This window comes from Stenella coeruleoalba (assembly GCF_951394435.1).
Source record: "Stenella coeruleoalba genome assembly, chromosome: 1".
NCBI classification, from domain to species: Eukaryota; Metazoa; Chordata; class Mammalia; order Artiodactyla; family Delphinidae; genus Stenella; species Stenella coeruleoalba.
This window is the reverse complement of record NC_137169.1, coordinates 36816468-36828858: the sequence shown is the minus strand read 5'-3', so window position 1 is coordinate 36828858 and position 12391 is coordinate 36816468. Positions and strand designations below refer to the sequence as shown.

Genomic DNA, 12391 nt, shown 5'->3' with positions numbered 1-12391 from the left:
TCAAAAAATCAAACAACCCAATCCAGAAATGGGCAGAAGACCTAAATAGACATTTCTCCAAAGAAGGTATACAGATTGCCAACAAACACATGAAAGAATGCTGAACATCATTCATCATTAGAGAAATGCAAATCAAAACTACAATGAGATATCATCTCACACCGGTCAGAATGGGCATCATCAGAAATCTACAAACAATAAATGCTGGAGAGGGTGTGGAGGAAAGGGAAACCTCTTGCACTGTTGGTGGGAATATAAATTGATACAGCCACTATGGAGAACAGTATGGAGATTCCTTAAAAAACTAAAAATAGAACTACCATACGACCCAGCAATCCCACTACTGGGCATATACCCTGAGAAAACCATAATTCAAAAAGAGTCATGTACCACAATGTTCATTGCAGCTCTGTTTACAATAGCCAGGAAATGGAAGCAACCTAAGTGTACATCGACAGATGAATGGATAAAGAAGATGTGGCACATATATACAATGGAATATTACTCAACCATAGAAAGAAATGAAACTGAGTTATTTGTAGTGAGGTGGATGGACCTAGAGTCTGTCATACAGAGTGAAGTAAGTCAGAAAAAGAAAAACAAATACTGTATGCTAACACATATACATGGAATCTTTAAAAAAAAAGTGGTCATGAAGAACCTAGGGGCAAGATGGGAATAAGGACGCAGACCTACTAGAGAATAGACTTGAGCATACGGGGAGGGGGAAGGGTAAACTGGGACAAAGTGAGAGAGTGGCATGGACATATATACACTCCCAAATGTAAAATAGATAGCTAGTGGGAAGCAGCTGCATAGCACAGGGAGATCAGCTCGGTGCTTTGTGACCACCTAGCGCGGTGGGAGGGAGGGAGACGCAAGAGGGAAGAGATATGGGGACATAGGTATATGTATAACCGATTCACTTTGTTATAAAGCAGAAACTAGCACACCATTGTAGAGCAATTATGCTCTAATAAAGATGTAAAAATAAATAAATAAAATAGATAGCTAGTGGGAAGCAGCCGCATAGTACCGGGAGATCAGCTCAGTGCTTTGTGACCACCTAGAAGGGTGGGTGGGATAGGGAGAAGGGGAGGGGGATGCAAGAGGGAGGGGATATGGGGATATATGTATATGTATAGCTGATTCACTTTGTTATAAAGCAGAAACTAACACACCATTGTAACGCAATTATACTCCAATAAACATGTTAAAAAAAAGTGAATCAGCTATACGTATACATATATCCCCATATCCCCTCCCTCTTGAGCCTCCCTCCCACCCTCCCTATCCCACAAAACAACACTTCTTGAAAACCTTGTCTGCAGTCACTCTTTCCATTTGCTTACCTCCAATTCTCTCCCGAGCCCACTGCAATTGAGCTTCCATTGCTCATTGTTGCCACTCTACTGACAAGTAGCTCTTGCTACAGTCACCAGTGACTTCCATATTGCAGTGGCCACTTCTCTGTTGTTATTTTACTTGACCTCTTAGCAGTTTTCAATAAAATTGACCATACCCATCTTGAAACGTACTCTCTTAGCTTTCATAACCCCACACACCCTCCTGGGTTTCCTCCCACATTCTGGCTACTTTCTGTCACACTGCTTTGTAGGCTCCTCTTCCTTTTCTCAATCCTTCTAAATATTGAGTATTCTGCAGTACCCACTGCCCTGTCTGCATTCTGTACCTAAGTGATCATATTCAGTCCCATGGCTTTAAATATAATCTAGATGTAGGCAAGTCACAAACTTATGTCTCTAGCTCTGACCTTTCTCTTGAACTGTAGGCTCAGTGTCCAGCTTCCCACCATGTCTAAGAAACATCTCAAACTTAACATGACCATCACAGAACTCTTATTTTTCCCGTGAAAGCCTAATTTTCCCCATCTCAGTACAGGGTCGTGAGATGTATCTAGCTGCTCAAGAAGAAAATCTGAGTCATCCTAGGTTCCCTCTGTTTTCTACCTTCTACACCCAATCCAAGTCCTGTTGACCCGCACAGTTGGAAGACTGAATAAGATAATATATATAAAGTGCCTATTATAATGCATAGCCCATAAAAAGAAATAGTTGCTATTATTTATTATTATGTTTAATATATAATAATTATGTAAAATTTTAACTTCCATAGTACCTACACTTGGCTAGAGTTTTTGATGCTTTTTTTTTAAACATCTTTATTGGAGTATAGTTGCTTTACCATGGTGTGTTAGTTTCTGTTTTATAACGAAGTGAATCAGCTATACTTATACATATGTCCCCATATCTCTTCCCTCTTGCATCTCCCTCCCTCTCACCCTCCCTATCCCACCGCTCTAGGTGGTCACAAAGCACCGAGCTGATCTCCCTGTGCTATGCGGTTGCTTTCCACTAGCCATCTGTTTTACATTTGGTAGTGTATATATGTCCATGCCACTCTCTCACTTTGTCCCAGCTTACCCTTCCCCCTCCCCGTATCCTCAGGTGATGCTTTTTTTAAGTTGCTGGAAAATCTGCTTTTGGATCATGGTAACACAGTCCCTACATCCCTGTTACATGTAGGCACCTGCAGGATTTTTTGCCTTGTCTCTTTCTTAGAGATGCAGCAATCTCTTGAGTTTGTTTTAAAACAAATCCATAATGACTTAGTAAAACAGAAAACTCATTTTAAACTTACAGGTGGAAGTACTCACTTTCTAGGGATCCCCTTTTTAATATTTCAGTGCCTAGGAAATGGTAACTCCTTGATGACTGTAGTTAGTTCCCTGCTTTTTTTGCCTGTTAAGCCTCTCTCAACTCACCCAATCTGTTTCCTGTTCCTGTTATCCTATTGATTTTGCCATTCATAAGGCCAAGTTTAATGGCCTCTCTTTGGTTCTCGTTATACTTATGAAGATTAAATGTGAAAATCTTTTACTTCACTATAAACAAAAAGCACATCTTAAACTGTAAAGTAAATGTTTCTTACTAATACTGACACTCTGCCTCATTAGACATTGCTAATTGGCTTGTGTGTCACTAATTTCTCCTGGTTCTTCCATCTCTCTTATCTTTCTTTCTTAATCTCTTTTGCTTATTCCTCCTTCTCCTCTGCTCATTACTTAAATATTGGTGCTTCCTCAAAATTGTGTTCTTAGCGCTCCTCTTCCCGCATCTTAAATGATGAGGTTTTCTTATCTTTTTTGTTTGTTGGTGGGTGGGACCCTATCCCTACATCAATTTTACAAGAACCAGCAAACAGTGTAATACAGACACCACAGGAAAAGACTACAATGTGAAGAAAAAAATTTTTTTCTTGAGGTTTATACAGGCCTTTAGCACTCTTAAATTCTAAAAGTAGAGAAAGTAATTTTTATGATCTGAATATTTGTGCATCTTTCTTACTGTCACACGGTTAGAAATTTTTTACCTCCTTTACCTCCTATATATTAGGGATTTCCTGCCACCTGGTGTTCAGAAAGGACACTGTAATTGGTAGGAACTCACAGTCCCAATAGTACTAAAAGCTAACATGCTAGATTACAAAAATTTTCTACCAAAACGAAAAAACATCCAATAGACTTAATATCCAAAGAAACTAAGATGACTCATGAGAACGTCTTTGTCTTCGCTTATGTCCTTTCTCCTGTTTGGGTATATACCGTCCCTTGATCTCTCCGCCCAAACCACTCCTATTTATCTCTTGTTCTTCTATCAAAATGAAGTAATACATGTATACAGGTTAAAATGTCAAAGAGTTCTACGAACTTTATAATAAAAAACAATATTTCTATGCCATATTCCTTCACATTGTCAGTTCCTACTTCTCAGAAAGAGCAATTTTTAATTCTTTCAGCTGCTTTTTCTAACATGCCTCCACATTTCTAAATAACTGTTCTTTCTTGATTTTTTAATTCTAGGTATTCTCTTTTTATTCCTACAATAAAAGATGAAGATTTACCTCTCTAAGGGTCACACCATTATATTCTTTCCCAAACAGGCTTTCTCATTCTTTTCAATGTGGATAGGCTGAGCATGTTCCACATCTTTAAGTTCTGCTTCCTTTTTGATTCACAGTTCTGTCTTTAAATAATTTCTTTCTTCTTGCATTTTACTATAAGCAGTCAAGAGAAACCAGGCTGCTCCTTCAACACTTTGCTTAGATATTTCCTCAGCTAATTTTTTTACTCACAAGTTCTACCTTCCACAAAACACTAGGACATGAACACCATGTCTGGATTATAAGCCTGTCACAGTTTTCTCAGAACCAAATAGGGAAAGAGGGTTGGATGATGGGGGTAAGTGTGTCCATTTGTACAATATGTATATTTTTCTTACTCCCTCAGTTTTTCGCATGGAAACCTCACCCTCAGTTGTACACAGTATTCCCAATCCAGAGCCTCTCCGAATCTATCTTTCCAGTGAGTAAAGCTCTGGTTTTCTTCCAGGAGAGAGAATGAACAGGCACTGAGCTACCCTGAATAGAGGAGGAAGTCTGTGATCCTGAGACCTTTGACAAATTTCTAACCTGTTCCACTATATTTCGGCCCCACTTTCAGCGGGGCTCTGCAGCATGAATCAGTCTGCTGCTGGGCTTTCCTAACTGCTGATGGCGTTTTCAACTTTCTTCTGCTATGTCAGCTATCTCTCATCCACATGCCTTCCAGATTCCCAATTTTATGACTCTTCTCTTTCATCTCTCCCATTCTATGTGTCTATGTGAGTTTATGCCTGTTCTTATCCCTCTACTTTCATTTTAGTGAAGTATCAAGAGGGACTGATGATGAGCATATGTATTTAGTTAGCCATTTTTTAACTAGAATTAACTCATGTTTATTCTTCAAGGACAAACTCAAATGTTATAACTTTTCCTGACCCCATCTACAGAGTTAATTGTTCCATCATACATATTCTCATAGCATTTTATATGTGGTTATAATAGCATTTACTATGCTTTAGTATAATTATTTTTTGAGGGACTCCTAATTATAATCCCCTTAAGAACCATCATTATATAATACTATTATATTACATAGTGTAGTTTCTTTTTCACTGTGGATTTGAAAAACTGAATTGAGCCAATAGAAATGAATTTTCATCACCTCTAGTTAGTACCTGAAATTGAGGCTTAAATGGTCTTTTAAAACATTCCTATTTGACTTTGAGGGGCCTTGAAATAGTGTCTGAATATACTGCCGTCTATGTATGTAACACCATCCCAAAGGATGTTTAACTTAAGACACTCTGCAGCCAGGCTTATTGTTAACTTGAGATTGAGAATACTTCTGTCTCAGCCACATAGCCAACTTTGAAAATAAGAAGCAGGTTTGCTTGCAAAGAAGGGTGATGTGGTCAAAGAAACAGTACTCATTGGTTATGTGGAATATGTGATACTCTGCTATAGTGACAGAGAAGATCCAAGAATGTGATAGTTTTAAGGCATCACAGCTGATCAACAGTATCAAAATCCAAGTACAAATAAACGATTTTCCTTGGAAAAGGGAAATACTAAATTCCACTCTGTGCCAAATATGCTAGGCCCTTTACATTATGATCTCAGTTTTACAGTTGAGGGATTTGAAGCTCAGAAAGTCTAAGGTCAACTAAAATCCTTTTCTGAGCACCTTCCTTCTTATGCTAAATGCCCTTCCTCTGTGCTATTATTGTACCCTGAATATATCTTTATCTTAACACTTACCATATTCAAATGACACTGTGTTTATTGATCTATCTCCCCCATTGGACAGCTCCTCAAGGGTAGGAACAGGGTCTTATTCTCCAATACAAGGTCTTGAACAAGAACTCTCTCAATAAATGTTTGTTGGACTGCAGATCTGAGCTCGGAATTCAAGCCCAAATCTGTCTTGTTCATCATCACAGGCATATATCCAGATATCAAGATAGTCACTCTGCTTTAAGAAACCTTTGGGAAGGAAAAATAAGCATTTCTGAAAACTTTAGCAGATTTGGTTTGGGGGCTGGTTTTTCTTTTTTTTTTTTTTGCAGTGTGTGGGCCTCTCACTGTTGTGGCCTCTCCCGTTGCGGAGCACAGGCTCCGGACGCACAGGCTCGGTGGCCATGGCTCACGGTCCCAGCCGCTCCACGGCATGTGGTACCTTCCCGGACCAGGGCACGAACCCGTGTCCCCCGCATCGGCAGGCAGACTCCCAACCACTGCGCCACCAGGGAAGCCCAGGGGCTGGTTTTTTTTTAGATTTGTTTTTTTATATTGAGAAAAGCTGATATTTTGGAAACTTTTCCTACCAACAAAAAATGGAAGAAAAGAGTAAACTGAAAAATTAAGGCTTAGACATACATCAAAGGAGAGATGTCAAGAATGTGGGTTGCTTTCTTTTCCAGGGGCGTTGTGGGTGTGCATCATTTTAAATCCACATTGCAAATTGGAGGAAAAATCCTGTTGGCTGCAGCAGCTGCAGAAGTGGAATGACCTGGATGTCTGTCCCCTGGAGGATGGGAACTATGGGCATGAGCTGCCCAACATCACCAACGCACTGCCCCAGAATGCCAGTCACCGTTCAGGTGAGCCAGATATCATTTTAGCGTCTTCATGCCTGGAACTCCAAAAGGTCGGAGGGTAAAGCCTGAGAACAAAGGTGGCTGGACAACTTTTGGACTGTCAGAATTGTCATCCTAAATAAGAAAAGCCTGTTCTTTTGTTTGTCTTGAAATGCCAAACCTTAAATAAGGGTGAGCTTGTATCTTTGACATTGAGGATGCTGTCCTTTTCCACATCTAGAGTGTCCTTACAGTGCCCAGCATAAATTCCTAGAGCCCTCTTCATGAATCCTCTTTACCCTTCAAGTTTTTCATGACTAATGGATCTTGGCCTCAGTTGGGGTTGGTTTTAGCTCAGAAGACCTACCTCAAGGGAATGATAGAAGACCTGGGAGAAAAAAAAAAACAACTTAAAAAAAAGTCCTGACAATTGCCTTTCTTACTTACTTTTCTCTGTTTTCCTCAAATTTTTATACAGCACATTTCTAGGAGGGGGTCATCGTTCCGAGATATGGCTAGGACTCTTGCTCCATTTTAAGACAAATCCAGTACAGTGATATTGTACCCTCTGCCTTTTGAGCCCACTGACCAGGTATCACTGGACATCGACATTCACATCAGCTTTAGTTCATGTAACTCAGGCCATTTGCTGTTGGCAATTGATTGCTCTTTAGCCCATGGGGATCCTTTATTGGTAGATTTTTATCAGACATTGATTTTACATGTCCTCCCTTTTATTTTAAGTGATAAATCTACTGATATTTTTAACCTCTAGGAGGAAATCACTTAAATTATTGTTCTTGCTTGGTCTTCATCTGCTGTACCATAATTGATTATCAGTGTATTTAAGGCAACCAAGGTAATGAGAGATGAAAAGCCTACAACTTTGCCACTTGAAGCTACCCTTTGCTGGCATTCATCTAACCTCCACAACACAGGAATGTATCCTTTTAGTATTGACTTTGGTTTGGCATAGAGAGAGTCACATGTGTATAAACACATGCCTCCTGTCTGGCAGTTTCTTCCTTGTCACAGTATACTGGTGACAGTATATTTGAGAATGTTGTTTCCTCTTAAGTCTTCTCAAGCTGTGGCTGATTTATCTCTCACATCTCTTTACCTTTGGGCCTGATGGAGCAATAGGCATCCTGCTTATTCTTCATTGCCATTTCTACATCATTGTCCTACCCTCCTTCCTAAAATACCCCCCAGCTTTAAAGTCAGTGCTGTTAAAATATGCTGTCTGCTGCCCTCCAGGTTTTGGTCGTTTGACCTCTGGGGCAATCCCCCTCATTCCTTGAAGATTTTTGGTTACTGGCTCACTAACACTACTCTCTGCCTCTACTTCTGTCATGATTCTTGATCATTTAAATAGCCACATAGATGGTACTTTCAGTATTCTAGTCTTTCAGTTCTTTGACCTCCTCTCTTTTAATAGTCTATCTTCTATCATAACTTAGCTATGCAACCCCAAGATCATACCCTAAAGCTTGCCATTACCAATAAGTACACCTTCTTCACAATCGCAATTTCAAGCAGCTCTAATTAGCACCACCAGTCTTACTAGGTTATTTTCTCTGGTATTCCAGTAATTCTTTGACCCACTAGGAGTTTTGATGCTATCACTTTTCCATCCTTGTGGTAGCCTCATTTTCCTTCTTATCCCGATTAGATTCCTTGGTGCATCGTTATAATCACTACCTTGCATACATACTCAACCCCCTCGTTCCCTTAGTTACACTCACATAGCAAAACCCTAACCTTAGTAGTTCAGTCTAACTTTCTAGTTACTTGGTGCTCACACCCACACAGCTGAACATGGTGGAGAGAAACATGACTATGATAACTGGTCTTATCTTAAGTTTATGACCACTAGTCTCAAGTGGGTCCATAGTATTGTCCAGACATCAACTACATTTCCCTAGTCTGTGCCTTCTTTCAGTCTTCTAAATTACTATTTCACACCATCTTTTCCTTAAAACTTTCTATACTTTCTCCCCATCCTCACTTTCATCCTGAAGACTTGCTTCCTGTTCACTGAGAATATAGAAGCAATCAGAAGAGAATTTCCAAAACTCTATCACCACATCTGCTTCTGTCTCTACTCATCTACTCTGCCTCTTCTGCTGTTTTTGTTTGTGCTTCTAAGTGCAAACCCTCCACTTGTTCTTGAGATCTTATTCCTTTTATCTAGGACATCACCCCAGGAACTATCTGTACTCTCTCCTGCGTCACAGGTTTTTGTGGATTATTCCTCTGAGTATACAAGCACATTGTTTTATCTTTCATCCCAAAACAAAACAAAGCAAAAAATATTCTTGTTGACCCCACATGACTCTCTGTCTACCACCTTGTTTCTCTGAGGTAGTAGAAATAAGTGGTAGAATTAAGAAAAATGCTCAGAAGAATATTATATATTTATCTTCTCTACTTCTTCTGCTCTTATTCTCTCTTCAACTCATTCCAGTCAGGCTTTCATCCCTTCAGTACTGAAACATCTCTTGTACTGGTCACTAACGCTAACCATTGCTAAATCTAGTTCTCAGTCAGAATCTTACTTGACCCATCAGCAGTATTTGTCACAATCGATCACTCTCTCCTTCAAACACCTTATTTCCAAGACACTACTCTCTTGGTTCTCCTCTTCATTGGCCCCTCCTTCTCAGTCTCCTTTACTGTCTCCCCACCACTTCCCAACCTAAAATGCTAGAGTACCCAGGGCTCAGTTATCAAACCACTTCTCTTTCTATATTTACTCCCCTGGTAATTGCATTGTTTTACTAATCATCTATATACTAACAACATCCAGATTTATATCTCTTGCCCAGACTTTTCCTCTCAACTCCAGATTTACATGTTCATCTACCTTTTTGATGTTTCAGCTTAGATATTAATAGGATCTCAGTAGGATTTCTTACCCCTCTAGCCCCACCCAAACCTGCTCCTCTTGCAGTCTTCCCTGTCTCCATATATGACAAGTCTATGTTAAAAACCTTGGAGTCATCCTTGATTCTTCTCTTTCTCATCCCAGATCTAATCCACGAGCAAATCCTATTACCTTTACCTTCAAAATATATCCAGGGTTCATTTACTCTCATCACCTCCACTGCTTGTTACTCTGAACAGATTCATCGTCTTTCACAAATTATTGCAGTGGCCTCCTAACTGCTTCCATCGTAAAGTCTGTTCTCAATACTGCTGCCAGTTGTCCTTTTAAAATGCAAATCAGATCATATACCTTCAATGGCTCAATGACCTCCAGTGACTTCTCATCTTTGCCTCATGGCCCAGAAGGCCCTCCATGGTCTGGTTTCCTAGTATCTCTCTGGCTTCATCTCCTATGACTTTCCTGCTTATTTACTCCATTCTAGGTACACTGGCCTCCTCACTACCCTCAAACACTACAAATATGTTCCCACCAGTAGCACTTGCTGTTCCTTTTGCCTAGGATGCTCTTCCCTTAGTTATATCTGAGGCTTGCTCTTCAGTTCCTTCAGGTCTCTGTTCACATTTTACCTTATTAAAAACCATGCTATATAAAACAATAACCCCCACCCAATACCAGCTTGCCTTTCTCCCTAACTTTGCTTTAGTCTCTTCCTTAGCGCTCATAACCATCTTATATATTTACTATACTATACATTCATTTAACTGTCTCTCCCCATTTGAATATAAAGGTCCATGAAGCCAAGGACTTCTTATATCCTGAATACCTAGAACAGTACCTGCCATGTAGTAGGCAGTCATTATTTGCTGACTTCATGAAATACAAAACATACTGGGAGCCTAATCCCCACTGTGGGCTGAGCAGACCCACGGTGGATTCTCAGTTTAGCAGGAGAGGGGCTCCGACTGCAGCCAGTAGAAGGGTCGTTGTGCTTCAGCTGAGGGGTGACATGAAGGAGAAGCAATTTCAGTAAATATTGTCAGTGCTATTCTGATTTAATCCTCTGAGCCTGCACTCTAAGGAATATACAGGTTTCTGAAGAGATGACCAGATTCCAAGGACTTTTGCTTAGTAGATGAATATGTTCGTTTCTTTCATGTTCAGTCTGAATCCTCTGACTTTCCCTCCCAGTATTTTTGCACAGGCTCAGTAGATGCACAACTCATTTGGGCATCTCGGGAAATACCTGTATTTCAGTTCTTGATCCCAAAATAGTTTCAACTGTTCTTAGTCTGGCAGAGAGTTAAATGATCGTTTATGTTTTCATTTCCTTAAATGTCACTTCCATGAGTCCTCCTATATCCACATTTTATGATTGTATCTTCCATTTGGTCTTCCTACACACCACCCTGAAGAATTGAACTTACTTTGTCTACTGTTTCCCTGCAGCCCTTTTCCTGAAGAGAGATGGCATGGTAGGACTCCAGTGAGAAAACAATTTAGTCTTTTGTCAGCATCAATTTTTCTTATGGGAGAACAAGGTTGTAAGCTTGCAGATACTAGTGTGATAAAGATACCAGAATACACAGGGCTTCAGCTCTTTTTCAGCTTTTATATCCATGTCACAGAAGTACTTAGTCTGATGTGGGTCATGCTGTAAAAGAAACAGGTTATGGGTTGGCCAGGGACATTACCTAGCTGCTTCTCTGTTCCTCTGGCTTCTATAGAAGCAGTTTGTATCCTCATAATTGAGCAGCTGAGCACCACGGTCCCTCCTCTCTTTCATGTGTTTCTGGGTCCTACGAGAAACTGGTCTTCAGCCATAGATCTATGTAGAAAGGTTTTCCCATAGAGGGCACAGACACACTAAAAGCTATCCAATAAAGAAGCAACACAACGAACACCCAGACAGATGGCAGAGTGACTGCTGTCACTAACTATACACTATTCTTCTGCCATTCCTCCCACCCTGAAGAAGACACAGGAGCTAGAGCTTCAGATTACCCATCATTGAACTGCTGCATTTCTTTCTTTCCCCAGATTCTTTATCCAGACCAAGGCGGACAGTGTTCACTAGAGCCATCGAGGGCCGTGAATTGCATTGGCAGGACAGCCACTTACAGCGAATAATCAGCAGTGATGTATATATAGCTCCTGCCTGCCAGCAGGAAAGTGAGAGACTACTCTTTAATTCCCAAGGCCAGCCACTGTGGCTTGGTAAGTGTACCTGTCCTACTCTCAGAATTTCAGAGCCCTCTCTCACCTCATGCCAAGCTTGAGTGAGCCATCTGCATAGGTACCAGCAACACAACTACACTTTGGACAGTCTTCATACAGATCTTCTGGGGCCTTGACTAGGGCCTCAGGGTATTTATGTGTAGCCTGGGTGATTTGCATATGTACAAGTGAGGTACAGTAACCTCAAATAGAGGGATTTATATTGTTTCCTAAGTTTGGGGAGGGGAAAGGAGTTAGTAAATCTGAAAGAGTACTAACAAAATCATTAGACATTAGTTCACAGGCTCTCTTAGTCAGCAGTTACCGAGCAACATTGTAATCTACTCTGAAATTACATATTTTGCTGAAAAGGCATGAACTTTGAAACTTAAATTACTCTGTACTAGTAGCTAAGGCACTATCTGCATTTGTCACCAAGCTGTCTTCCTTTCCTCATTCCTTCCGTCATCATAACAGAATAGAGCTGTTCCATTGTGAGTTTAAACCCTCCTCTAGCCTCTGTCAATCTGTTCTTGACTTTATTACAGAATGCCCATTCCAAACTAGACACTTTTAAAAAATACGCATTTTCTGAGTCTTAACGACAATTGCGTACATTTTTATTATCATCTCCCAATTCCCTACCTCCATCCCTCACCCCATATCTTTGTCTTTCACAAGATCTTGCTGAATCCACCTGAAATTCCCTTTGATTATATTTCTTCTTCTCTGATCTAACACTTCTAAAACATATATATAACAAGCATGAGAAAAAATATAACCTCATTAATAAACAAAGATGCAAATC

General features: G+C 40.2%; 1 protein-coding gene across 1 annotated transcript in view; it reads left to right on the top strand.

Annotated features, from left to right (window-relative positions):
- Positions 1-12391, top strand: part of ZSWIM5 (zinc finger SWIM-type containing 5) — a 260178-nt gene that overhangs the window by 209598 nt on the left and 38189 nt on the right. Inside the window, exons 5-6 of the mRNA XM_079903847.1 lie at positions 6324-6503; positions 11407-11583. Of these exons, the coding sequence (XP_079759973.1) occupies positions 6324-6503; positions 11407-11583 (357 nt within the window). The remainder of the gene's footprint in view (positions 1-6323; positions 6504-11406; positions 11584-12391) is intronic.